Below are 27,188 nucleotides of genomic sequence, written 5' to 3'. Positions count from 1 at the left end.
CCTTAATGACATGATGGATATTCTTATTTTCTCATTTTATTTTATTTAATTTTTTAAAAAACTTTTAATGATTTATTTAACTTTATTTTATGTGCATTGGTGTGAAGGTATCAGATCTTGTGGAACTGCATTTTCAGACAGTTGTGAGCTGCCATGTGGGTGCTGGGAATTGAACTCAGGTCCTCTGGAAGAACAATCAGTGCTCTTAACCGCTGAGCCATATCTCCAGCCCCTTTCTCATTTTATTTTTGATAACTGCCAATTATCTTGTCCTTTTTGCAGCTATTTTCTATTGACCTTGTAGGTTTTTTCCCTCATAAAAGGACCTTAAAAAACTAACCCAGGTTGCTCTCTAAAATCCCAACTTAGTGGATCATGGTCGGGCACACACATACACATAAAATATAATAAATAAATATTTAGAACTCTTTGTGAGATGGGCATACTGGCACTGGTCTTGGTGAGTTCAAGACCAGCCTGGTCTACATAGTGAGTTCCAGGAGAGCCGGGGCTGCATAGAGAGATCCTGTCTCAAAAAAACAAAACCAAACCAAACCAAAAAAAAAAAAAAACAAGAACAGAAACAAAAAGATTTTAGATTGTTACCTTTTTGAGAGAGAGTGTGTGTGTGTGTGTGTGTGTGTGTGTGTGTGTGTGTGTGTGTTAAAACAGGTATCACTATGTGGCCCCTAGGTAGCCCAGAACTTAGGGATCAACCTGCTTCTGCCTCCTTGGGATTAAAGGTGTATGCTGCCATCCCCAGCAAAAAAACTCCTTCCCTTGGCTCTTCTGATGCTCAGTTCTGTTCTTTTTTTTTTTTCTGACACCGGTGGTTTATATTAAGCATATTTAAATACAGTACATTTTGGGGGAAAGTTTCTTGGTATAACACAAGCCCATGTCCACAATAAAGCTTAAGGCTTGATTACATCAAAATTCTTTTCAAAGTACTTGTCACTTCTTGCATGAAGATGGTTCTATAGATAGGCTACATATATGTGCTATCTTAAGGGCCTAGGGTAAGGCCTAGTGCTCTTAACAGTCATGTGCAGAGGTCACCCAGGCTATTAACCATTTCTGGCCCTGGTATGTGGGAGCCTGGGGGAGCCAGATGTGGCCTGGCCCTACAGATAGCACAGAGGTTGCCTTGCCTGTTAACCACCTTAGTTCCCAATGACCCTGCGTGTTCAACATTCCTGGTTTCCCTAGTGCGTATCTGTGAGTGCAAGGACCTCTGTACCCCTACAGGCCAGTCTACTTGTATATTTATTTACACTAACTCATAGTCTCTCTTTACAATGGATTTCTTTTTTTTTTTTGGATTTTCGAGACACGGTTTCTCTGTAGTTTTGGAGCCTGTCCTGGAACTAGCTCTTATAGACCAGGTTGGTCTCGAACTCACAAAGATCCGCCTGCCTCTGCTTCCTGAGTGCTGGAATTAAAGGCTTGTGCCACCACTGCCCCGTTTACAATGGAATTCTTTTTTTTTAAATATTTATTTATTATGTATACAATATTCTGTCCGTGTGTGTGTCTGCAGGCCAGAAGAGGGCACCAGACCTCATTCCAGATGGTTGTGAGCCACCATGTGGTTGCCGGGAGTTGAACTCAGGACCTTTGGAAGAGCAGGCAATGCTCTTAACCACTGAGCCATCTCTCCAGCCCCTACAATGGAATTCTTAAATCTAAGTATACACTATTCTTTTTTTTTAATTGATATTATTGAGCTCCACATTTTTTTCTGTTCCCCTCCCTGCCTCTCCCCTACCCGCCTTCAATCTTCCCCCAAGGTCCCCATGCTCCCAATTTATTCAGATCTTGTCCTTTTTCTACTTCCCATGTAGATTATATGTAAGTCTCTCTTAGTGTCTTCATTGTTGTCTAAATTCTCTGGGATTGTGTTTTGTAGGCTGGCTTTCTTTGCAGTTTCTGCTCTTTCAGTGTGATGAGTGACTGAAACCTAGCAGCCATTTCTCTACACCTCAGCTAGCAGTGAAGGTAAATTGAGGGCCCCTGTAGCCAAGAGCCCTTTTGACAATCAGAGAGCTGTAAAAATCCCTAGGGGTTGGAAAGCTGTTGGGGCAGGGGTGGGGAACTAGTCCAGGCCTAGAAGGAACATCTGTAGTACCTTCTGTTTTTTAGAAGTCACAGCAGAATTAAGAGACTTTTACCTTCTAGTCTAGAAGGTCCCCACATAAATCCTCAGTTCTTCCTATTTTATTGGCAGTGTTACCAAAAATGGGAGGAGAGAAGAGTGTTGGAGTGGCAGGTGATTGTCTAGGTTGAGGCGGGACCTTGTTATGGGCTCTGGCTGAATTCCCTAAGTAGACTAGGCTGGCCTGGAATTAGTGTTGATTCTGCAGCTTCTCCTACAGAGACTGGGGACCTCCCAGCCAGCCTCACCTTTAGACTCTCTGGGGTCTTCACTTCCTTGGGATGAAAGGAGGACCTCAAGCGTGGTACCAAATTTCCTTCCTTGTTTTGTTTTTAGTAAAAAACGATTAAAGACTGTTTGTGGTTGGCTTTTGGGGCTCACCTAGCACCCAGGGAGGTGGAAGTAGGAGAATCAGTTCAAGGTCACCTTCAACTACAAAGTTCCAGGGTGGCTGAAAAAGAAAAGAGCCTGTGAGAGACAAGTATTTCCTGGTCATTTGTTCTTGAAAACTAATTTTAACATTTAAATTCCTTTATCTAGATGGGGACTTTGGGTGGTATTTTCCTTACATTATCTTATGCAATCTTGACTTCAACCTTGGGAGAATTATCACCGGAGCACCAGATTTTACTTTTGAGGAAATTAAGTTTTAGAGACTTCCAACATTCCTAGGGATTTTAGCTCTTCTCTCTCTCTCTCTCTCTCTCTCTCTCTCTCTCTCTCTCTCTCTCTCTCTCTCTCTCTCCTTGCCTTGGCATGGATCTCGACAATATATGGACATTAAATTAAATAAGATGGTCTTAATGTAGTAGAGGCTAGTCTCAAACTATTTTTTGGATGACCTTGAACTGCTGACCCTCCTGACTCCCCTTCCCTGACGCAGTTAAAAAGGACCTAGACAACAAAGAGTACCCTATGTGGAATCTACATAGAAAGAGGGAAAAAAAGCAAGACCTCCTGAGTAAATTGGGAGTGTGGAGATCACAGGAGAGGGTAGAAGGGGAGGGAGGGGAGCAGAGGAAATGTATTGTTCAGTAAGAACAATAAAAAAAAACAAGCAAAAGGGTCTGTACTGTGTTTTGTTTTTGAAATGTTATTGTATGTGCGTGTCATGTGTGCAGGCAGGCGTAACTCTGCATGCTGTATGAAGTCTGTTGTCCCCTTTCACCTTTGTGTGGGTTCCGGAGATGGTACTCAGGTGTACCTTCTTTTACTCGCTGAACCAGGTCTCATTACAAGCAGCCCCTAAAAATATTTTGTATAGTTTACATCTAAGAGTCGAAGTGTGACTGGTGTCATACTTCTAGGGGCAAGACCTTTGAAAATTCGTTTAAATTTGTTAAAGCATTTAAAAACCTGGGATATGATAGTATTCCACAGCACAACTGCGTAATGCTCTAGGTTCCGTTTCTAACAGAAAAAACAAAACAAAACTAAACCAAACAAACAAACTTCAAGGGGCAGTGGCGGCACACTCCCGTCACCTCAGCCCGCGGGGACGAAGGTAGGTGGGTGGCTAAATCCAAGGCTAGCCCGCCAAGAGAGTGAGTTCAAGGACAGCCGGGACCACACACCCGTGGAAACCCTGTCTTGAGAAAAAAATAAATCCAATCCAACCCTGAGTGCGACTGTGGGAACGGTCTCGGCAGCCGGTTCCGAGGACGGTCGGCCTCCGCGGCTGCGCTCGGCGAGCGAGGACCGTTGGCCGTGCGGCCGGGGGCGGGGTCGCGGCGGGCGAGTGCGCGGCGGACGAGCCTGCGGTTCAAACGCCCTGCGCCCAGCGCTGCGCCCTCCGCGAGTGCGCCGTGGCGTGACGCTGCCGAGCGGGCTCGCGCGAGCGGGGGAGCCATGGTCTATTTCCTGCACGGGGTGCTGTGGCCGCAGGCCCTCATCCTGCCCGATGCCCTGGATGACGCGCGGGACCGCTGCGTCGTGCAGGTGAGTGTGGCCGCCGTTCGGGTCCCCGGGCTAGCGCCCGTCCGTCGTGTGGCGCGCCCCAGGGCTGCTGCGGGGCGGCCTCCTCCCCGCGGCCCGCGAGTTGGTCGTGACGCTTCCTGGGGTTCGTGAGTAGGCCCCCCCCCACCCCGGACCCCGTGGACGCCGCGTCCCGCCCCCGCGTGCTCCCAGTCCTGGGCTCTGCTGAGGGAGGCGCCGGAGTTCAATCCCCTTCCACACTGAGTGCCCGCTGCGCGCCGGCCCGCTCCCCTCAGACTCCCACCCAGTGGTTCTCCTCAGCCTATTCCCCTCAGACCCCCACCCAGTGGTTCTCCTCAGCCTGCTCCCCTCAGACCCCCATCCAGTGGTTCTCCTCAGCCTGCTCCCCTCAGACTCCCACCCAGTGGGTCTCCTCAGAGCCTGCTCCCCTCAGACCCCCATCCAGTGGGTCTCCTCAGAGCTTGCTCCCCTCAGACCCCCATCCAGTGGGTCTCCTCAGAGCCTGCTCCCCTCAGACCCCCAATCCAGTGGGTCTCCTCAGAGCTTGCTTCCCTCAGACCCCCATCCAGTGGGTCTCCTCAGAGCTTGCTCCCCTCAGACCCCCATCCAGTGGGTCTCCTCAGAGCCTGCTCCCCTCAGACCCCCATCCAGTGGGTCTCCTCAGAGCCTGCTCCCCTCAGACCCCCATCCAGTGGGTCTCCTCAGCCTGCTCCCCTCAGACCCCCATCCAGTGGGTCTCCTCAGAGCCTGCTCCCCTCAGACTCCCATCCAGTGAGTCTCTTCAGCCTGCTCCCCTCAGACTCCCACCCAGTGGGTCTCCTCAGCCTGCTCCCCTCAGACCCCCCCAGTGAGTCTCCTCAGAGCCTGCTCCCCTCAGACCCCCATCCAGTGGGTCTCCTCAGAGCCTGCTCCCCTCAGACCCCCATCCAGTGGGTCTCCTCAGAGCCTGCTCCCCTCAGACCCCCATCCAGTGGGTCTCCTCAGAGCCTGCTCCCCTCAGACCCCCCCCCAGTGAGTCTCTTCAGAGCCCACCCAACCAGACCCTTCAGTCCTCCTTAGCCCCCTCCTCAGCCCCCCAGCCCTTTTCTCAGCTCTCCCAGTCCCTCTTCTGAGCCTTTGCCTTCCTTCAGCCCCCTCTTCAGCCTCTTCAGCCCTTCGTCTCAGCACTCCATCCTCAGCCCCTCCCTTCAGAGCCCTCAGCGCCTCTTCAGCCCCTCTCCTCAGCCTTTTCCCTCAACCCCAGCCCCTCTCCTTAGCGACCCCAGCCCATCTCCTCAGCGCCCTCAGTCCCTCTTCTCAGTGCCCCCAGCCCCTCTCCTCAGCTGCTCACCTACCCACTCCATTAACCCTGTGGAGAAGGAGGAAATTGGAAATCCCAGGTTGGATGGGTCTACACAGGAACTTGACCTGGAGTATGCTGACCTTGGATGCTGAGTAGCACCTGGGGAGTGAAAATTGTGCTGACTCCGTTAACCCCAGTTCTCGAAAACTGTGTGTAAGAAAGAGATAGGATCTCCCAGTAGAGCCCAGACTGGCCTCAAACTCAGCTCTCCCTCAGTCTCCTGAGCACTGGGATTACAGTTGCCTGATAATATGGCCAGCCCCTTTTAATTTTTTCCCCTTGAACTCTCGAAATTCTCGTGCCTCTGCCTCGTCAGACCCCCACCCAGTGGGTCTCCTCAGCCTCTCCTTGGATTTAAAAGCCTTTAGCTCAATCCTGTTTTAAAGGTTCATGTAAAATTGGGTTGTATTTGCAAATACATAAAATTGATTTTTGTATAGCAATTTTGTATTCTCTTGCCCTTCAAAAGTTAGTCATTTTGTCTAGGGTTTTGTTTTGTTTTTTTGGCTTTTGCATGTGTGTGCAGATCAGAGTTGTTGGTAATGTATTCTCTCCTTGCACTATGTGGAGTTGAGGGACTGAGCTCATGTGAACAGGCTCCTTTGTCTGCTGACCCATCTTTCTGGGCCCCTACTTTATTTTGAAGTATGGGAATGAGACTGGTCTGGTGGCTCAGCAGTTGAGAGGACATGGGTGGGGTTCCCAGCACCTGTGGGTCCAGAAGAATATGGTCCATTCTCTGAATCTAGAGTTGCAGGCAGATATAGGTGCTGGAAACTGAACTGTGGCCCTGTGTGCCCTTTTAACCTTTGAGCCATCTCCTTAGCCCTTTTTTATTTTATTTATTTATTTTTTTGGAAATAAGGTCCTACCCTAGATCAGGCTTATCTGGAACTCACTGAGTAACTCATGCTGGCCTTGCATTCTCAACAATCCTCCTGTCTCATACAACTGCTAGAATTACTGGTTTGTGTCATAACTTCGTGCTTGGAGAGAGAGTATGGTGTGTGTCTGTCTCAGCACTCAACGTTACAGTTACAAGCTAGTGACACTGGACTCAACTTCTTTTTGCTTGTGTTTGGGGGTTGAATGCTTCATCTTTGTGCCTGCCAGGCAGGCATTTTACCACTGATCATTCACCTCCTCCCTCAAAGGTTTCAACTGATATTCATATCTATTTCTTTGGGTGTTATAGAGCTCCCTGTATACCTCCACATTTATAAAAGGGTTAATTCAGGGCAGTGGTTAACGCCTTTAATCCCAGCATTTAGGAGGCAGAGGCCAGCCTGGTCTACAGAGTCAGTTCCAGGACAGCCAGGACTGTACAGATTAACCCTGTCTCAAAAAACAAAATAAGGACCTGGAGTGATGGCTCAGTGGTTAAGAACACTGACTGCTCTTCCAGAGGTCCTGAGTTCAATTCCCAGCAACTACATGGTGGCTCATAACCATCTGTAATGAGATCTTCTGGCCTGTAGGTAGACATATAGGCAGAACACTATATACATAAAAAATAAATCTTAAAAAAAAACAGCAACAAAAGCAAAACAAAAACAAACAAAAAAGGAAGTCAGCATTTCCAGGGCTTAAATAAATTGCTGGCTTTGGTAACAGATATCCAGGAATTTTTTTTCTCTATTTATCAAATTTATTGGAATGAAATCTTCGAGTTTTACATTATCTTTTTTTGTTGTTTGTTTTCGAGACAGGGTTTCTCTGTAGCTTTGGAGCCTGTCCTAGACCTAGCTCGAACACACAGAGATTCACCTGCCTCTGCCTCCGAGTGTTGGATTAAAGACGTGCACCACCATCACCCGGCTAAATTATCTTTTTTAAAAACTTTTTTGTGTGTGACAGGGTTTCTCTGTAGACCAGATTGGCCTCAAACTCACAGAGATCTGCCTGCCTCTGGGATTAAAGGCATATGCCACCACCACCTGGCATAAATCATCTTTTTAACGTATATGGTACCTGTAAATTTTTTTCTGGTTAATAATAACATTAATTTTTTTCTGGAGAACCTTTTTTTGTTTCATTAGTTGTGGGTTGTATCTTTACAACCAGAATCTGTTTCTCTTTATCCTCTAGCACTGGGGTTATAAGCTTTGTCCGACTTTTATGTGGTACTGAAATTACCTGGTACAAGTGAGAAGGAAACACGGAATACAACAAAACCTATTTAGGAGTTTAATAGAGGGGGCGTGTACAGGCCTGGGGAAGTCAGAGTGCTGAGAGAGAGAGGGAGGGGAGGGAGCATGGGCCATTAGGCACTTCTGCCTGAGGGCTTGTCTGCAAGTGCTTGGCCCCTAGAACTCTGAAGTATCAGCCTTATTGTGGCTGGAATCATTACAGCTACTAGGGATCTGCTGTCACCTCTGTGTGTGGCATGTATTTTGGGTCCTGTAAATTGCAGGAACTTCCAGAGACTTGGCAGTTGATTGTTACCAAGATTTGTTAAGAAACCTCCTCCAAGGTAGACTGTTTGAACTCAGAGGAAATTGTAGCACAAGAATAGCTGAATCTGAACCTGGAAGAGAATTCCTGATCCTCCAGCCTCTGGGTTACTGGGATCAAGAGTGTGTTTTGTCATACCTAACTAAGAAAATGTCACACACACACACACACACACACACACACACACACACACCCTTAGGAGACAAAGATTGCCATGAGTAAGTTTTGTTTTTTTTTTCTTTTTTAAAAATTTCATTTATTGGGGCTGGAGAGATGGCTCAGTGGTTAAGAGCATTGCCTGCTCTTCCAAAGGTCCTGAGTTCAATTCCCAGCAACCACATGGTGGCTCACAACCATCTGTAATGAGGTCTGGCGCCCTCTTGTGGCCTGCAGGCATATATGCAGACAGAATATTGTATACATAATAAATAAATAAATATTTAAAAAAATTCATTTATTTATTTATTTGTTTGTTTGTTTTTTGAGGCAAGGTTTCTCTGTGTAACAGCCCTTGGCTGTCCTGGAACTCGCTTTGTAGACCAGGCTGGCCTTGAACTCTCTGAGATCCTCCACTTCTGCCTCCCTATGCTGGGATTAAAGGCATGAGCCACAACCACCCACCCACCTCTTCTTGAGTTTTTGTTTGTTTGTGGGTGCTGGAACCCGAGTCCTGGAAGAACAGTCAGCACTCTTAACCAGTGAGCCATCTCTTCAGCCCCTTTATGAGTTTTTAAATCAATTTATTTGGGGGGAGTACTGCGAAGGTGGGGGCGCAGAGGTCAGAGGACATCCTGGTGATCAAACTCAGGTCCTCAGTCCTGTGAGCAAGGGTCTGTACCAGCTGAGTCATCTCACCTCCCCTTTTCTGACTGCTTAATTTAAGCACTCAGAGTTCTAAAACTGAACTTTCAAAACTGCCTTAGCATTATCTCATAGGTTCTGGTAAGCTGTGCTTCCATTTGCATTTGGTTCCAGAAGTAATAATAACTTACTATTATTATTTTTGAGGCTGGCTCTTGCTATGTATACCTGGTTGGTCTTGAACTCACTGTGAAGATCAGACTGGCCCTGACCTTATAGATATATCTGCCTTTGCCTCCCAAGTGGTGGGATTAAAGATGTGCAGTATCATACCTGGTTGTTGTGTTGTTTAATTTAATATGTCCTGTATGTGGTATACGGAAAGCAAAGAACTACTTGTGGAAGTTGGTTTTTCTCAAGTATCAAATTCAGATCACCAGGCTTGGCAGCAAGCACCTTACCTGCTGAGCCATCTTGCTGGCAATGACCCCCTTTATGTTGAATGTTTGCAGATCATTTCTTTCTCTCTCTCTCTCTCTCTCTCTCTCTCTCTCTCTCTCTCTCTCTCTCTCTCTCTCTCTCTCTTTCTTTTTCTTTTTGATTTTTTTTTTTGAGACAGATTTCTCTGTAGCTTTGGAGCCTGTCCTGTCCTGGAACTCACTCTGTAGACCAGGCTGGCCTCAAACTCACAGAGGAGATCCACCTGCCTCTGCCTCCTGGGTGCTGGGATTAAAGGCATGTGCCGCCACCACTACCCAGCTGCAGATCATTTCTAACAATTTTTTTTTCTTTTTTGTCTTCTTGTTTAGGAGGAAGCATCACCCTACTCTTTGGTCAGCATCTGCCTAGATGTCTTGGTTGCTACATTAGAGCAATGGTGTTCTACAAGACCTGATGGAACATTGTGCCTCCCAGAGCATTGGCATCTCCCTCGAGAAATATCTGATCAGTTCCTTGAGAGGATGACTTGGCGAGGTACTAAACATTCTCTTTAGTTTGGTCTTAAAGTGCTTTACCTTTTGTGTGTGTGTCTCACTGAGTTTAGTTAGGGTAGTTTACAGAGCCGTTGACAAGGGGTTATTTACAGGAGCACAGACCCCCCTCACCAGTGGCTACACTATTGAAGACAACCCCATATCCTTATCTCCACCCCCACCTCACCCACCATGTGCACAACAACCATTAATTACATTTATATCCTCATGGAGATGGGTGCAGTAGAGAACACCCATTTAGGGCTCAGCTTCCAACAGGCTCGTGTGTGCTGTGTGTATATGGGTGCCCGTGTGTACACATGCAGAGGCTAAGAGGACATCAGGTGATCTGCTCTATCATTTTCTTCCTTAACTCCATGAGACATACATAGTCTCTTACTAATCCTGGAGCTAAGGCTGACAGTCAGCAAGCCCTAGCCACTCCTGTCTCCACACCCACACAGCTCTGGGTCTTGGTGGGCCTCTCACTTGAGTGCTGGGGATTTGAACTCCTGGGTATGTTATGTCCAGTCAACAAAACGACAGCAGTACCTTCCCTGCGAAGGCTTCTACCTCCCTGGCTGCAGGCTTTTGACCAAGTTTACAGTACCAGAGATAAATTCCCTCTTGTAGCATGGACCTCAAATCCAACTGAAGAGCAGCTGGTTTTTCCTATGACAGACTTGCCAGTATTGCCCCAGTGGCCGAGTCTTGCATGGCCCCTCGGTAGTTAGTATAAACAGTCCACAGCTGAGTAAAACTTGACAGTTTTCCCCTAACAGCATCTTTTGGTATAAGGCCTGGCGAGCAAGGGAGGAAGCGTTTAACTCAGTTCCAGCTTCACTGCTTGATTCCTCATGCAGTCAAAGTATATGGTGTCTTTAGTATGGTATTTGTTACCTCTAATTCTAGAGAGCATCTAAGAACAGTGACAATAGCCTGTATTATTTGGGGGAATGTAAGGAACCTCAGTGCTTAATAATTTGAAAAATAGGGGGCTGGAGAGATGGCTCAGCGGTTAAGAGCATTGCCTGCTCTTCCAAAGGTCCTGAGTTCAATTCCCAGCAACCACATGGTGGCTCACAACCATCTGTAATGGGGTCTGGTGCCCTCTTCTGGCCTGCAGGCATACACAGACAGAATAATGTATACATAATAAATAAATAAATATTTAAAAAAATAATAATTTGAAAAATACCTTTATTTATAGTTTTTACTTTGATTATCTCAATCTTTACAGGATAATCTAATTTTGTAAGCTATTCTTACTGCTAGCCTAATAGGTAAAGAAAATGAAGCCATTGTCATTGATCTGTTTCTGGCTTCCAACATTCTTATATTCGCATCCATTATTCTCTGAACTATGGGTGTGAGCTTTTAAAGTTTCTTTGGGGCTGAAGATGTAGCTTAGTGGTGGAAGACATGTCTAGTGAGTTTCAGGACACACAGAGCCAGACTCAATGGCACATGCCCGTAAATTCAGCACTTGAGAACAGGAGTCAGGAGGATCAGAATGTCAGTCCTCTTCAGCTGATAGTGAGTCTGATGCCAGTCGGGGCTCTAGGATATTCTGACTGGGGTGAAAAAAACAGCAACAAAGGAGAGAGCAGCAAGAAGGCTTAGTTAGTGTAAGGGCACTGAACACTAAGTCTGATGGCCCAAGTTCTAACCCTGGGGCCTACATGGTGGAAGGAAAGAATAAGTTCTGTGAGTTGTCTTCTGACTTCACACATGCACCATGGCATCAGTGCACCCCCTCCCCACCTGATAAATAAACTGTAAAAAATCAAAATAGCAACAAGAAGTGAACAATGAGAAGGAATACAAGGATATGTTTGATTTGCTTTGTTAGAATTAAACATTTGGTTTTACATTTATTTGTGTGTGTGTGTGTGTGTGTGTGTGTGTGTGTGTGTGCAGCAAGCTCCTTTATCTACTGAGACATCTCACTGGCACTTTAAAAATATTATTCTACTTGAGACAGAGTCTTACAGTGTAGCCTAGCTGGCCTGGAATGTGCTATGTAGTTCAGGCTGGCCTCAAACTCATGGAGATCCTTGTGCCTCAAGGCATGTACCACCACACAAACCTATTTCTTTTAAAAAAGATTTTTTTTACATGTATGAGAGTTTTTTCTACATGTACATATGTATATCACATGTATGCTTGGTGCTCAAGAAAGCCTAGTAAGGTCATTAGATCCTGGAAGTGGAGTTATAGATGTTTTAAGCTGCCATGTTGGTGCTGGGGACTGAACCTAGGTAGGCTTCAAGAGTAGCAAGAGCCATCTCTTCAGCCCTCGTTTGATTGATTGATTGATTGATTGATTGATTGAGATGAAGGTCTCATCCTTTGAACTCCAGCATGCAGGCAACCCTTGCCTCAGCCTTTTGAGTAGTTGAGACTACAGCCTGCATCACCCCACCTGAATGTGGGTATTTTAGAGAGTTCTGCGGGGGTTGCATATGCCTCATTTCATGTGTTTAGGTCCTGGAATGTTTTGGATTTGGGAATACAGTTGAACACCCATAATCTGAAAATCTGAAATGCTCCAAAATACAGAGCATGTTTAGTATTGTTTTGACTTTTTTTCTTAGTGTGTGTTGGTATTTTGCTGTGGGTGTTGGGTTCCATGGAACTAGAGTTAGAGTTATGAGCTGCCATGTGGATGCTGGGAATTGAGCTTGGGTTTTCTGAAAGAGTAGCTAGTTTCTTAACCACTGAGCCATCTCTCCAGCCCCCTTGTTGACATTCTTGACCCCACCTCATTCTAGTAGAGTTCATTCTAGTTATTTACCGTCCCAAAATTTGTTGGGTTTTTTTGTTTGTTTGTCTGTTTTTTTGGACAGGGATTCACACATCTTCCTCTAGGCTGATCTCAAAATCAAATATGTAGCTGAAGATGCTCTTGAACTCCTGATCCCTCCTTCCTCCATCTCTCAAATGTTGGGATCACAGGTATTCACTATCACACCTGGCTATTTCTTCTTTTTTGAGGGGTGGTGGTGGTGGTTTCTCTGTGTAGCCTTGGCTGTCCTGGAACTCTGTGCTGTCGCTCTGTAGACCAGGCTGGTCGCAAACTGAGAGATTCGCCTGCCACTACCTCCTGAGTGCTGGGATTAAAGACTTGCGCCACCACCACCTGGGGCTTTTTTTTTTTAAGAAACATGTACCAATTTAACCTGACATTAAGCACTCAGAGTAATGGTAGAAGGCTATAAAGAAGACAGTCGCCACCAGGCGGTGGTGGCGCACGCCTTTAATCCCAGCATTTAGGAGGCAGAGGCAGGTGGCTCTCTGTGAGTTCAAGGCTAGCCTGGTCTACAAGAGCTAGTTCCAGGATAGGCTCCAAAGCCACAAAGAAACCCTGTCTCGAAAAATAAAACAAAAAGACAACAACAAAAAATTTTTATTTAATTTGTATGGTTGTGTGTGCTCATGCACATGAGCAGCCAAGTCACACGTATGGATGTCAGTCTGCTCTCACTTTCCAACACACATGGGTCCTGGGGATCAAACTTGGGTCATCAGGCTTTGCAGCAAGCACCTTTACCCACTGAGTCTTCTCAGTGGTTCCCAGCTATGTCTCTCTGAAAATATAAATATAAGCTAGGAGTGATAGCTGGGCTACAGAATGAGTCCCTGTCTAAAATACACAGAACCTTCCCTAAAACACATCACTCTCACCTGCTCCAGTTTTATCAGTCATATTTTCCTACTGTGAGTTTAAGTTTTTTTTTTTTTTTGGTTTTTCGAGACAGGGTTTCTCTGTAGCTATGGAGCCTGTCCTGGAACTTGCCCTTGTTGACCAGGCTGGCCTCAAACTCACAGAGATCCGCCTGCTTCTGCCTCCCAAGTGCTGGGATTAAAAGCGTGCGCCACCACAGCTCGGCATGTACAAGTATTTTAATTATCTACTGGTGAACCCTCCAAGATTGAGTTCCTTGGGCCATAGATGTCTGATGTGCCCATTGCTTAGCATGGAATCTTTATACACGCTTTATAAATCTTTGCTAAGTGGAGTCTAGTATAAGCTGTTCGTTTTACAGATGAGGATAATAAAGTCTTCTGAGGTTGTAGCGGTGGCTCAGCAGCAAAGAGCACAGTTGCTCTTGCAGAATCCAGGTTTTGTTCCCAGTACCCATATGGCTCACAACCATCTGTAACATCAGTTCCAGGGGATTGGATGCCCTCTTCTGACCTCCGTGGGAACCAGGCACACACGTGATGCTCGTAGACTCATGAGGGCAAAACACTCATATACATAAATCAATCAAAAATTAAAAAAAAAAACGGGGATAGGTAAGTGGCTTGTTAAGTCATCCTGGATTTTGATTTAGAGTGATTATAACAGAACAAGCCAGGTGTATTGGCATATGCCTTTAACCCTAGCACTGGGGAGGCAGAGGCCAGCTTGGTCTACAGAGTAAGTTCCAGGACAGCCAGAGCTACATAGTGAGACTCTGTCTTGAACCCCCACCTACCCTAAAGTGATTATAATGGGGTTACTTGCTTATTGTTTGTTCACCTATTTGGTTTTATGCTTTGTTTCTTTGAACAAGGTTGGCATAGATTAGCCTGAGCTCCGAAGTATAATCTTCCATAAATTGACCTTAGGCAAATTAAATTCTTACATTTCCTCATCTATCTGACAGTAAGTACCAATAATTCCCCTGTAGTGTTAGTGCAAAATACGAACGAGGTAAGAACAGCATCTGGCACAGAGCAGGCAGCAGTAAATTTGGTCAGAATTTTTAGTAGCGTCTGTCCTTATTCACTGCTGCATCACGGCCAGGAAAGGCATGAGATTTGGTTGTCATTGTAAGCGGTTCTGCTTCTCTTACAGGCAAGTTGACTGACAGGACAGCAGCCATTTTCCAAGGCAAGCAAACGAAACTGAAGCAGATAAGTATCCAGAGAGCTAAACTCTCGGCAACAGCCTTCACAAGAGCTTTCTGCCATCACAAGCTTGTTCAAGTGAATGCCACCTCAGTTGACTCTGAGCTTCTAGCCCCAGACATCATCCACGCTCTCCAAAGCAGTGCCTGGATCCAGGAAAACCTTCAGTGCCTTCTGTTAGACTCAGCTAGTGTCCCTCAAGACTCAAGACTACTGGCCTTGGGTCAGTTTGTTGGCATTCGCACTTTAAGCGTGGCCAACATGTCCTTTTGGAGTGAAGACCTAGTGAGCGTTTCTCAGTTACCAAACCTGGAAAACTTGGACATCTCCAATACTCTGGTCACTAATATCTCTGCACTCCTCACCTGTAAGGACCGACTCAGATCTCTCACCATGCACTATCTGAAGTGTCTGACCATGACCAGTCCACAGATCCTTGCAGTCCTCAGACAGCTGAAATGCCTGCTTCACCTTGATATTTCTAATCACAAGCATCTCAGGTCAGATCTGGCTTTTCGTCTATTACAGCAGAAGAACATCCTGCCCAACCTAGTATCCCTGGATATTTCTGGGGGCTTTAATATCACCGATGAAGTTATGGAATCCTTTCTACAGCGGCGGCCTGACATGCGGTTTGTGGGACTCTTGTCCACGAGTGCTGGTTATGCTAATTTCTTTATCACAAAGCAAGGCTTGAAGGTTTGTTTTAACATACATTTTTGTTTTGTTTGTTCAGAACATTATATGTTCTTTTACATTAGAATCTATATTAGTTTGGCTTGCTTATATATAGAGTCCTTAATAGTTTTTATTTTATTTTTGTTTTTTGTTTTGAGACAGGGTTTCTCAACATGGCCCTGGTTGTTCTGGAATTCACTGTGTAGACCAGGCCAGCCTTCAGCTCACAGAGATGCACCTGTCTCTGCCACCTAGGTGATGAGATTAAAGGTGTGTGCCACCACTGTTGGGCTCAGCTAGTGTCCTTAATTACTGAGCCATCTCTCCAGATCCCTGAAAAATAATTTTTTAAAGAGCACTTAAGGAGGCAGAGGCGGGTGGATTGTGAGTTTCAAGTCAGTTTGGGCTGTGCAGTAAGACCCTGTCTCAACAGAACAGAAGCACTTTCTTGTCAGTTTGAGTGCTGGGAAGATGAAGGGAATGGGGGAGGCAGGTGGATGTTTTAAGTTTCTTTTCATTTTGTAAGATCCTTATTTGTTGTATCTCTTCTGTTTAGTTTTTGTTTCCTTGTTCCTTACTACCAAGGAATGTTGAAAACTTGATCATGCCTAGTATTTTTTTCTTAAATCCTTGTGTTTTGGAGAACAGCTACAGGAGAGGGTGTAGTAGAAAATCTGGAGACCTGTCATCTTTAGGCTAACGAAGTGGGCTGTTTAAAACGCATTATCCTGTAGTCAAACAGTCCTGTACAATAAAGGAACTTCTGGAGGCATCACAATCCCTGACTTCAAACTCTACTACAGAGCTAGAGTACTGAAAACAGCCTGGTATTGGCATAAAAACAGACAGGAGGAACAATGGAATCAAATCGAAGACCTGGATATTAATCCACACACCTTCGAACACCTGATTTTTGACAAAGAAGCAAAAAATATAAAATGGAAAAAAGAAAGCATATTTAACAAATGGTGTGGGCATAACTGGATATCAACATGTAGAAGAGAGAAAATAGGTCCATATCTATCATCATGCACAAAACTCAAGTCCAAATGGATCAAAGACCTCAACATAAAGCCAGCCACACTGAACCTCAAAGAAGAGAAAGTGGGAAGTACACTTGAACGCATTGCCACAGGAGACCACTTTCAAAATATAATCCCAGAAGCACAGACACTGAGAAAAACAATTAATAAATGGGACCTCCTAAAACTAAAAAGCAAAGGACATGGTCAACAAGACAAAACGGCAGCCTATAGAATGGGAAAAGATCTTCAGTATCCCCACATCGTATAGAGGGCTGATGTCCAAAATATACAAAGAACACAGATATTGGTCATCAAAAGAACAAATAATCCAATGGAAAAAAAATGGAGTACAGACCTAAACAGAGAACTCTCAACAGAGGAATCTAAAATGACTGAAAGACATTTAAGGAAATGTTCAACATCCTTAGTCATCAGAAAAATGCAAATCAAAACAACTCTGATATTCTGTCTTACACCTGTAAGAATGGCCAAGATAGAAAACACTGATGCCAAGTTATGCTGGAGAGGATGTAGGGTAAAGGGAACACTCCGCCATTGCTGGTGGGAGTGCAAACTGATACAGCCCCTTTTGGATGTCAGTGTGGCGATTTCTCAGAAAGTCAGGAAACAACCTTTCTTAAGATCCAGTAATACCACTTTTGGATATATATCCAAAGGATACTCAATTGTACCTCAAGGACATGTGTTCATGTTTGTCATAGCCAGAACTTGGAAACAACCTAAATGCCCCTCACCTGAAGAATGGATAAGGAAAATGTGGTACATTTACACAATAGAGTACTACACAGCAGAAAAAAAATGACATCTTGATATTTGCAGGCAAATGGATGGATCTAAAAAACATTGAGTGAGGTAACCCAGACCCAGAAAAACAAATATAATATATACTCACTCATAAGTTGTTTTAAGACATAAAACCAGCCTACAATTCACAATCTCAGAGATACTGGAAAACAAAGAGGACCATCAGAGAGACATACATGGATCTAATCTACATGGGAAGTAGAAAAAGACAAGGTCTCCTGAATAAATTGGGAACATGGGGCCCATGGGAGAGGGTAGAAGGGGAGGGGAGAGGAAGGGAGGAGAAAATAGAAAAATATATAACTCAATAAAATCAATAATAAAAAACAAACATCGGGAGGCAGAGGCAGGCGGATCTCTGTGAGTTTGAGACCAGCCTGGTCTACAGAGCTAGTTCCAGGACAGGCTCCAAAGCCACAGAGAAACCCTGTCTCGAAAAATCAAAAAAAATAAAAATAAAAAAATAAAAAAAAACCCAACTCATCACCCTGGGATAGCAAAGCAAGGAAGAGTTATGGCATATGAGAAATAGGGTTAGCACCAAGGATGAGGATGAGTGCTCTCCTTTTTCTGTGCCTTCCAGCTTTGACTGGATGCTTTCTCCTGTGTGAATCTTCCCATAGACCTCCATTGTGATTGTTGATTGTTGGAATTTTGCACACTTCTGTGTGGCTTGTTTGCTGTTTGCACTAGAACTGTACCCTGGGCTTCACCAAGGCAAATCTCCAAAGCACAGCCAATTAAGGGTTTATGGGTTTTGTCCTTAACCCCCCAGTTCTTGATTCAGATAGGGTGCTGGTCTCAGATTTGAGAATTCTCTTGCCTCTGCCTCCCGAGTGTTGGGATTCCAGGCATAACTGGACTGTAGTTTAGGAAGTGCCTGACTCTGACACCATCACCAGCTTGCTTTGTTATGGTACCGAGCTGCACATTTTGCTCCTAGGATAGATCTGTAAATTGGAGGTTGAGGAACACAAGATTCTCTTAGAATTAGGACTAAATGGGAACAACTTTGTAAACACCTGGGTGTTTGACTAAACAGCTACTATGGCTCTGAAGCTGTGGGCACCCAGATGCTTGTGTGAGGAGGTGAAGCTTCCCGTAACTCCATATTTTTCAGGTTGCTGGAGGAGCCAACATGCACCAGCTCTGTGAAGCCCTGAGCCGGTATGGAAACAGGTCGTGTTTTATGAAGGAAACGCTCTGTATGCTCTTCACAGAGACGCTCTCACTGCACGCCATTCTGCCTGCCATTCTAAAGGTACCTCAGGAGGTCTCATCTTACCTTACCTGGGCATTGAAAGCTGTTTACCAGCAGGCATGGTGGTGCGCACCCTTAACCCCAGCATTCTAGAGGAGGCTAAGGACAGGTCAGTGGGGGTTCCAGGTCTCAAAACAAATGGGAAAAACTGTTTATTGAACACTGCAGGAAGATAATAGTAGCATTGTATTATCTTTTTAAAATACAAAACAGGAGTTAGGAGTTTGTAGGAATTGAATTCACTTTGCTTTAGACATTTCCTATGCATGTACTTATTTGTTTTGTCTTAAAAGTCTCATACCTGATCTTTTTCATTCTTTTTCTTCTGTGAGTCTCACATGTCCCAGGTTGGGCTTAAGCTTCATGTTGCTGAAGATGATCTTGAATCACTGAACCTCCCACATCTACCTCCCAGGTGCTAGAATTACAGGCATGTGCCATGATGTCCAGTGTATGTAGTGCGGGTGACTGAGTACACCTCGTGTGGTAGGAGGTGCTGTAGCACTACGCTACAGTCCCAGCTCCAGCCTGGATTTTCTGATTCTCTTCTGACCAAGTGCTAGGACTGCAGAAGAGTCCCAGGTTTTCAGGCATGTTTACACGCCTGGCTTATGCCATCCTGGGCTTTGAACCCAGTACTTTGTTTATGCTAGACAAGTGTTCTATTAACTGAGCTAGATTTCTTGTCCTAAAGTCAGATTTTCTGAAAGAAAGCAAGAACAGAACAAAATGAAATGAACTGTTACCTTGAATAGTGATACATACTTGTGAATCCAGTACTCAGGGTGCAAAGATTTGAGGATCAGAAGTTCAAGGTTATCTTTGGCAAGGCCAGCTTGGGATACATTATAGCTGAACTTTGGCTTAGGAAATGATAAGCTCAGTTTTATTTTTATTTTTTACACATCAGAAAGCATTCACACTATCTTGAGTTTATCCATACTGACTTGCTTCATCACATTTAAAACTCACTTTTAAAATTTAATTTTACATACATACAGGCAAAACACTCATAAAGTAAATCTAAAAAAGAGAATTTAACTGGGCGATAGTGGCGTATGCTTTTAATCCCAACACTCAGGAAATATCCCCCAAACGGTATAATCTTTCTGATGTTTGTGTCTCTTATAGTGCTTGTCACAGTACCTTGGATGATGGCTTGGGAAATGATCATACAATTCGTGGCACACATGAAGAGATTCAGATCCAGAGCTACCTAGCTGGTTAATGGCTTCATTTGGATTTGAAGCAATTGCAGCAGTTCCTCAATGTCCTACAGAATAAATGCTATAAGAATAGGAAGTCTGTTATTAACCTAATAAGCGGACAGTTGTACCAAAATAGACTGAAGACAATGTGGGGGGTGGGTTACTCTGTGTAGCTTTGCTTGTCCTGGAACTCTCGCTCTTTAGACCAGGCTGGCCTCAAATGCAGAGATTTACTGCCTCTGCCTTCTGAGTGCTGGGATTAAGGCATATGCTACCACTGCCTGGCCACCAGAATTTTTAATGGTGTCTTGTCCCTCTAAAACAAATTTATCTTCAGCTTGTTGCTATAGGAATGAGGAATCATCCACAGGATCTGCCAGTGCAGTTCACAGGTAGTGCTTGTATCCTCAACCTGATTCGGGAGAACCTGGCTAAGGGAATGCCTGTTCGTCTGTTGTCAGAGGTCACCTGTCTACTCTTCGAAGCAACAAAGAATTTTCCGTTCTACAAACAGGTAATTTGAATTAAATTGCTGACTAATATTTAGTCTTTGAGCAGATGCAAGGAAAATACATATTACTGAACTGCAGTTTTCTGTTCTTTTATAGATAAAATAGTACTCAACTTTATAGAGAAAAGTAGGAAATATCGATATGCAATGAAGCATTTACTCAGAAAGCTGGGTGTAGTGGTATACACCTTTAATCCCAGTGCTCGGAGGCAGAGGTATTGTACTCAGATCTCTGAGTTTGAGGCCAACCTGAGCGATTTCCAGGCCTGCCATGGCTACACAGAGAAACCCTGTCTCCAAATATATATAAATAAAAAACCATTTACTAAGAAACATCCACTTGCTAGGTGGTGGTGGTGCACGCCTTTAATCCCAGCACTCAGGAAGCAGAAGCAGATGGATCTCTGAGTTTGAGGCTAGCCTGAGTTTGAGGCTAGTTCCAGGACAACTAGGGCTGTCTCGAAAAACAAAAATGGGCTGGAGAGATGGCTCAGTGGTTGGGAGCATTGCCTGCTCTTCCAAAGGTCCTGAGTTCGGTTCCCGGCGGCCACATGGTGGCTCACAACCATCTGTAGTGAGGTCTGGTGCCCTCTTCTGGCCTGCAGACAAACACACAGACAGAGTATTGTATACATAATAAATAAATAAATAAATAAAATTTAAAAAACAACAACAAAAACAAGCAATGCAAAGCAAAAAACAAAAAGCCCATCCACTAACATTATCAGGCAGGTGTGATGGCACTCACCTATAATCCTAGCACTTGGGGTGGAGGCAGTAGGACCAGAAGAGTGGGTAATTCTCTGCTACTACATATGGAGTTAAAGGCCTGACAGGGCTACATGAGATCCCCTCTCAGACAAACAAATTCCAGGGAAAAAAGAAAATTGAGTTGTGGCCAAAAGTAAAAGTTAGCACTTAGCAGGTAAACATGACAAGCCTTAAGATCTGAGTTTGATCCTTGAAGGTTGGGGTCATCTCTCCCAGGCTGGAGAGGTGGCTCAACAGTTAAGAGCACTGGCTGCAGCTGGATGGTGGTAGGTAGTCCATGCCTTTAATCCCAGCACATGGGAGGCAGAGGCAGGCGGATCTCTGTGAGTTTGAGTCCAGCCTGGTCTACAAGTTCCAGGATAGCCAGGGCTGTTACAGAGAGGCCTTGTCTCAAAAAAAAAAAAATCAAAACAGCAAAACGAGCACTGGCTGCTCTTCTAGAGCACCTGAATTCAATTCCCAGCACCCACATGGCAGCTCACAAGTGTCTGTAACTCTAGTTCCAAGAGATCTGACATCCTCACACAGACATACATGTGGGCAAAAATGAAAAAAGATATATTAAAAAATGGGAGTTGGTCTTTTTAAAAAATGATTTATTTTTATTTTATTTGCATTGGTGTTTTGCCTGCTTGTATGTCTGTGCTAGAGATCTTGGAATTACAAACAGTTGTGAGTTGCCATGTGGGTGCTAGGAATCGAACCCAGGTCCTCTAGAAGAGCAGTAACCACTGGCCCATCTCTCCAGCTTGTGACTTGGTCTTTAAGAGTATAATTCAGTCTTTACTCCAACTGTAGGAATAAGTTAGAATCCTGGAGAGGACTCCATAGGTAGCGAGGTGTCCACAGGTCACACCAGCCGCGCAGCTTAACCTGGCTCAGAATGGAGCATCACGTTTGCTTATGAGTGTCTGTCTTTTCTTCCCTAAAAGTTACAGAAGAATTGCCTTCTCTCCTTAACCAGTTCCAGGATTCTTTGTGACGTTCCGTTTGACAGGCAAGTACATAAAACATCTTATTGAGTTCGGGCCGGCAGCACTTGGCTACTCGCCTTCTTACTGGAGTGTACTTCTCCTGGAGTCTCTCTGAAATGTTCTTATTTTCATTGATAAGGCTTCAGAAGTTGACATTTTTACTTTAATTTTTAAAATTTTCTTAGCACATATTATACACAATACTGGATTTCTTTATGATACTTTCATGCCTGTATAAAATGTATTGCTATTATTCAGCCCCAAGTACTTTCTTGTTCCCTTCTACTCTGAGCCTCTTCTTCTTCCCAACTACTCATCCTTCCTTCTGCTTTTCATTTGTCATTTGTGAACCTGTTAGCTTAATTAGGCTTACTTACAGGAAATAAACAATGAGGGTTTATTTACGTGGAGGGACACTGGCCACACCAGTGAGGAAAATACCCCTCCCTCTGAGATAAGCCATTAACTGGATAGACTCTAAGGGAGGGGTGGGGCCTCATGAGCTGCACCGCGTATTTAACTGATTTATTCTCAGGGAGGGGCTGCACCTTGGGAGGCCTCTCCACTGTCAGCCTTGAACTGTGGATAGATGTTTTTAGAAGGAGAAGAAAGAATTTATTTTCACTTTTTATAATTTTATAAATTTTATGTACCTGTGAGAAAAAATTCTACTTTTCAGGTTTGATGCTGCCAAGCTTGTTATGAGGTGGCTGTGCAAGTCTGAGAACCCCAAGATGCAAACAATGGCAGTAACCATCATCTCCATCCTAGCCCTGAAGGTAGGCATGTACCAGAAGCACCGTTTCCCCTTCCTAGGCTTGGGAAAACTTGGCCACTTCACTTGGCTCTCCTGTTTGCTTGCAGCTCCTGCCTGAACAGACTGAACAGCTTCAGGAAGAGCTTATCATGACAGTGAAGGTGAGCTGAGGGGATCGCCACTCCTGCCCCACCATCTGGGGTTTGGACCTAGGGCCTTTTGCATGCTAGGCAAATGCTCTACCGCTCAACTATATCCTTGGCCCGTGATACTGTTAAGAAAAAAAGAATTTTATGAATGAAGCATTTATTGTTTTCAAGTGACTTTTTTTTATAATGTGTGTGAAATTTTATTTATTTATTTATTTTGAAACAGGGTTTCTCTGTGTAACAGCGCTGGCTGTTCTGGAATTTGCTCTGTAGATCACGCCTGCCTCTGCTCCTGAGTGCTGGCATTAAATGTGTGTGCCACCACCGACCAGCTTAATGCAGCTTCTAAAATGGTTTTTATTCTGTACTTATTTGAGAAGAGGTTGTATGAAATACAGCTGAGTGTTTGAGTGAGAAAGACAAAATTGAGGGTTGGATTTGCCTGGATATGAGGCAAATGAATGGCACATTCCTGAATAATAAAAAGTAATGATCGAGGAGAGTAAAAATATGGTATCTAAATGGTGAGAAGAGGAACTAGCAGTCTGTGGACATATTCACCAAAGAAATAGGATTGTTACCAGATACAGTGGACACTTCTGTGTTTTTTTGTTTGTTTGTTTGTTTTGATTTTTTGAGACAGGATTTCTCTAATAGTCCTAGCTTCCTGGGACTCGCTTTGTAGACCAGGCTGGCTTCGAACTCAAAAGTACTCAACCCAGCTATATTCCCAGCTCCTACTTTTAGGGTTCCTCTTCCCTTTCTTATACAAGAGTGGAGTGGTTTAACTCTCTGTTTCTTTGGTTTTTAGGAGCTTCTAACAATAATCAGAAAAAAGACAGCCGAGAATTTAAAAGATGTCACCTTCTTGTTTACTCTGAAAGCGCTTTGGAATCTTACAGATGAGTCTCCATCAGCTTGCAAGTACTTTATTGAGAATGAAGGATTGGCAGTCATCATCCAAGTCTTAGAGGTGGGAAGGTGGGATTGAGTTTAGATATAAAGTTCTTTCTTTTGTGGTGTAGTAGTAACCTATGTGTTCTTTTGACAGACGTTTTCCGAGCCTTTGATACAAAGCACAGTACTTGGTCTTTTGGTAAGGTGAATTGTTTGAATTAATTTATATAAAACTAATCCTTAACTACTACTTACCTTGTGTTGGGCACTGCTATAGTCAGTTTAGATGCATAGATTAATTTAATCATATTCTGAGCCAACAGATAATCCTTGTATGTTAGTTACCTGTTGTTGTGAATAACCCACTGTTAACATGAATTGGCACCAGTGGTCAGTTCAATCTTATGTCTCACAGCGGAGACTAAAGTCCCCATTTACCAGACCTTTCCTAGCTCTGCCTATATCCTGTTTACTAATATTAGCCAAAGTCAAGCTGAGATTAAGGGCAGTGGGCATCCTTTCATGGGAGGAATAGCAGAGTCCCATTGCTAAGGAATATTAGGAGAGAATTATTTCAAGAATAAGCAAGATTGTGGGTTCTAATTGCACTCTGTCCCCAGTGTCAGGTAGGACTCATTTGTCTCGTCTAGTTGGTAAGAGGTAGGATGAAAACCCAAACTCAGGCAGCCAGGGTCTAGACCCTCTAATAAGAACCACTTAACCTGTAATTCCAGATTGTCAAGGCAGTCAAAAATTTCAGACTTCTGCCGGGCAGTGGTGGTGCACGCCTTTAATCCCAGCACTCGGGAGGCAGAGGCAGGCGTATCTCTGTGAGTTCGAGACCAGCCTGGTCTACAAGAGCTAGTTCCAGGACAGACTCCAAAACCACAGAGAAACCCTGCTCAAAAAACCAAAAAAAAAAAAAAATTTCAGACTTCTAAATTCATATGTCTGTATTGTCTCTTGACCAGGAAATCCCACAATTTAGAAAGTTGTTTCCAGAAGAGCTGGAATTTGAAGAAAAGGTGAAAAAGAGAAAAACAGTAGAAAATAGTCCGACAAAGTTGAATGGAAGTGTTGTATATCTTAGATGAAAAACATCTCATCTGCCAATATAACAGATATGATTTTAGTCCTTCTGGAAGCCTGGTAGACTGCTAAAGACTCATGAGGACTTTTCTCAGAGTTATGCTAATGGTAACTTGTGTTTCTGCTGGGACTAATGTTGGATAAGCTTCACACGGAAGTCATGTTATCAACAAGGGGTTTAGCTGGTTAAAGAAGGATTGACTAGTCTGAATCTCAAAACCAGGGCAGTTGCTTTACAGTTGTGATTCCTTTGGACATCCTAGTGTCTGGACCTGAGGACTGCAGAAACTAAAGTGCTGATTTAACGATCTACTCTATGAAACAGTGAGGCTTCCGGGGCTTGTCTCCATACAAACCTCTCCCTCCAGCATGAGCAGGTTCTTTACTTCTTTCTAACCAATAGTGTGGCAACTTTGACAGGATGTTAACTTTGCAAAAGTAACATACACATACAAAGCTTCCACTGCCTCAATGTCAGTGAGTGCGTGGTTGGAAAAGAGGGACATCCACGTTCCAAAGAACTTCAGATACCCTGTAAGAGTTGAATAAGACACTGAAGTAAGTCTTAGTTCTGCAGCCACAGGAAATGAATTCTGAGTAAGGCTGCATGAAGTTGTGACCATGCGAGACCTTACTGTCATGTCTCATGCCTCGCGGCAGCTGTGAAATAATAAATGCTTGTTATTTTAAGCCAGTAAGTTTGTGGTAATTTATTACACAGCATAGAAAAAGAACGCAATGTGTTTAAAACAACAGGACAGTTTTCATTTTTAAATTGATAGATAATGTAAGCATTTGTGTTAGACCTAGATTACTTCAGGCAGTCACTGGCAATGCTGACAAGTTAGTCTTGCTGAAGGTCAAATTTCTTTGCAGGATTAAACATTAACTGAGAGATAAAGCTGTTTTTATTTCTCTCATACTGTGCCCAGCACTTAGTAGGTGCTTTATTCTGTTTGCTATTAAAGATCATGTCCTTCATGAAGGGGTGAGACTTGGGTCATAAGCCAAGTTCAGAGGGAGGGGGCTGGTCTAATTCTGAGACCGTGTCTAAAGGGAGCAGTAGGGAAGGTGCTGGTTCCTGGTCCTTCCTCAATTCCTGCCCTGCTGTGTTTTGCTACCCTGTAGAACAACGTAGCTGAAGTCAGAGAGCTCTCTCCCAAGCTGATGACAGAAGATGTTTTGAAACATATCACCAGTCTGCTCCAGAGTACCAACATAGAAGTGAGCTACTTTGCTGCAGGCGTGATAGCCCATCTGACATGTGACAGACAGCACTGGCTATCCCGTGACCTACAGAGGAGACATCTTCTCCAGCACTTGGTACAAAATCCAGAGTAATTTCTTCCTCAGACAATTTATTTTCCTTGAGTTTTAGAAAGATTCTATGTCTACTGAGATTTACCACTCATCTCATTAAATGTGTGGGCTACTATACCTAGCTTTAATAATAGTTCCAGAGTTTTGTGTGGCTTTGGAGTTATTTTAGAGTTCTACAGCATTTAGATGTCCTGTCTCTTTAGTATTGTTTCTGCCAGTAATTATTCATCAGGTTTGTCTGTCAAGTTAGCAGAGGTATCTAGGTCAATCACTTAATCCAAGATCTTACTCTGTAGCCCAGGAAGACCTGGAGCTTTTGACATTCCTCTTTCCCTATGCTTCACAGTGGTGGGACTGTAGTCAATGGCCTAGCCCAGTCAACTTTCTGTTTTCAATCCCACCTCTAGTTCATTTCAGAAAGTACCTGGTATGCCAGCGTTTTTTCCCTCAGAAGTTCCATTCTTTTTGTTTGTTTCTTTGTTTTTGTTTTTCATGACAGGGTTCCTCTATGTAGCCCTGGCTGTCCTAGAGTTCACTCTAGTCTAGGATGGTCTCAAATTCAGAGATCTGCCTGCTTCTCGAGTGCTGGGATTAAAGACGTGTACCACCACCGCCTGTCTATTCGTATTTGTTTGTTTGTTTGAAAAAAGGTTTCTCTGTGGCTTTGGTGCCTGTCCTGAAACTACCTCTTGTAGACCAGGCTGTCCTCGAATTCATAGAGATCCACCTGCCTCTGCCTCCCAAGTGCTGGGATTAAAGGCGTGCGCCACCATCACCCAGCTCGTATTTTTAACTTTATCCAATGCTGCATCTGTTAAATCAATAATTTCTCAATCTACTCTGTTTTCTGTTTGCTTCTGTTTTAAATCCTGTGGACATTTGTTTTGGCGGTCTCGTCTTGCTTTAAAGATAACTTCTTGTGAATGCTTGGAGAAATACAATGGCTCTATGTTCATCTTTTGCAAGAAGAAAGGATGGATCTTTTGTTTTAAAAACAACAGATTTACCATTCCGTTAAATAAGAATTAAGGAAAGTGTATAGGGAAAGCCATATTCAGTCCACTCTCTTTAAAAAGAGGTCTTTGGTTTGTTTGAAAAAAATTTTTTTACACCTTTAACTTTTATATATACGGATATTTTGTCTGCATGTATATGTCTCTGCA

General features: G+C 44.0%; 1 protein-coding gene and 1 non-coding gene across 2 annotated transcripts in view; one reads left to right on the top strand and one right to left on the bottom strand.

Moving 5' to 3' along the window:
* Window positions 1-3,957: 3,957 nt before the first annotated feature.
* Zyg11a (zyg-11 family member A, cell cycle regulator) overlaps window positions 3,958-27,188 on the top strand; it is a 28,828-nt gene continuing 5,597 nt past the window's right edge. The window contains exons 1-11 of the mRNA XM_075945112.1: window positions 3,958-4,093; window positions 9,497-9,662; window positions 14,508-15,259; window positions 18,209-18,349; window positions 19,895-20,071; window positions 21,772-21,836; window positions 22,493-22,592; window positions 22,678-22,731; window positions 23,531-23,692; window positions 23,771-23,815; window positions 25,834-26,028. Of these exons, the coding sequence (XP_075801227.1) occupies window positions 4,004-4,093; window positions 9,497-9,662; window positions 14,508-15,259; window positions 18,209-18,349; window positions 19,895-20,071; window positions 21,772-21,836; window positions 22,493-22,592; window positions 22,678-22,731; window positions 23,531-23,692; window positions 23,771-23,815; window positions 25,834-26,028 (1,947 nt within the window). The 5' untranslated portion in view covers window positions 3,958-4,003. The remainder of the gene's footprint in view (window positions 4,094-9,496; window positions 9,663-14,507; window positions 15,260-18,208; window positions 18,350-19,894; window positions 20,072-21,771; window positions 21,837-22,492; window positions 22,593-22,677; window positions 22,732-23,530; window positions 23,693-23,770; window positions 23,816-25,833; window positions 26,029-27,188) is intronic.
* On the bottom strand, window positions 19,252-19,314 carry LOC142834511 (small nucleolar RNA Z39). The gene has a single exon (XR_012907602.1). It is a non-coding gene; the product is annotated as a small nucleolar RNA Z39 (small nucleolar RNA).

This window comes from Microtus pennsylvanicus, chromosome 13 (assembly GCF_037038515.1).
Source record: "Microtus pennsylvanicus isolate mMicPen1 chromosome 13, mMicPen1.hap1, whole genome shotgun sequence".
Lineage (NCBI taxonomy): Eukaryota > Metazoa > Chordata > Mammalia > Rodentia > Cricetidae > Microtus > Microtus pennsylvanicus.
The sequence above is the reverse complement of the archived record's forward strand: the minus strand, read 5'-3'. Positions and strand labels throughout refer to the sequence as shown.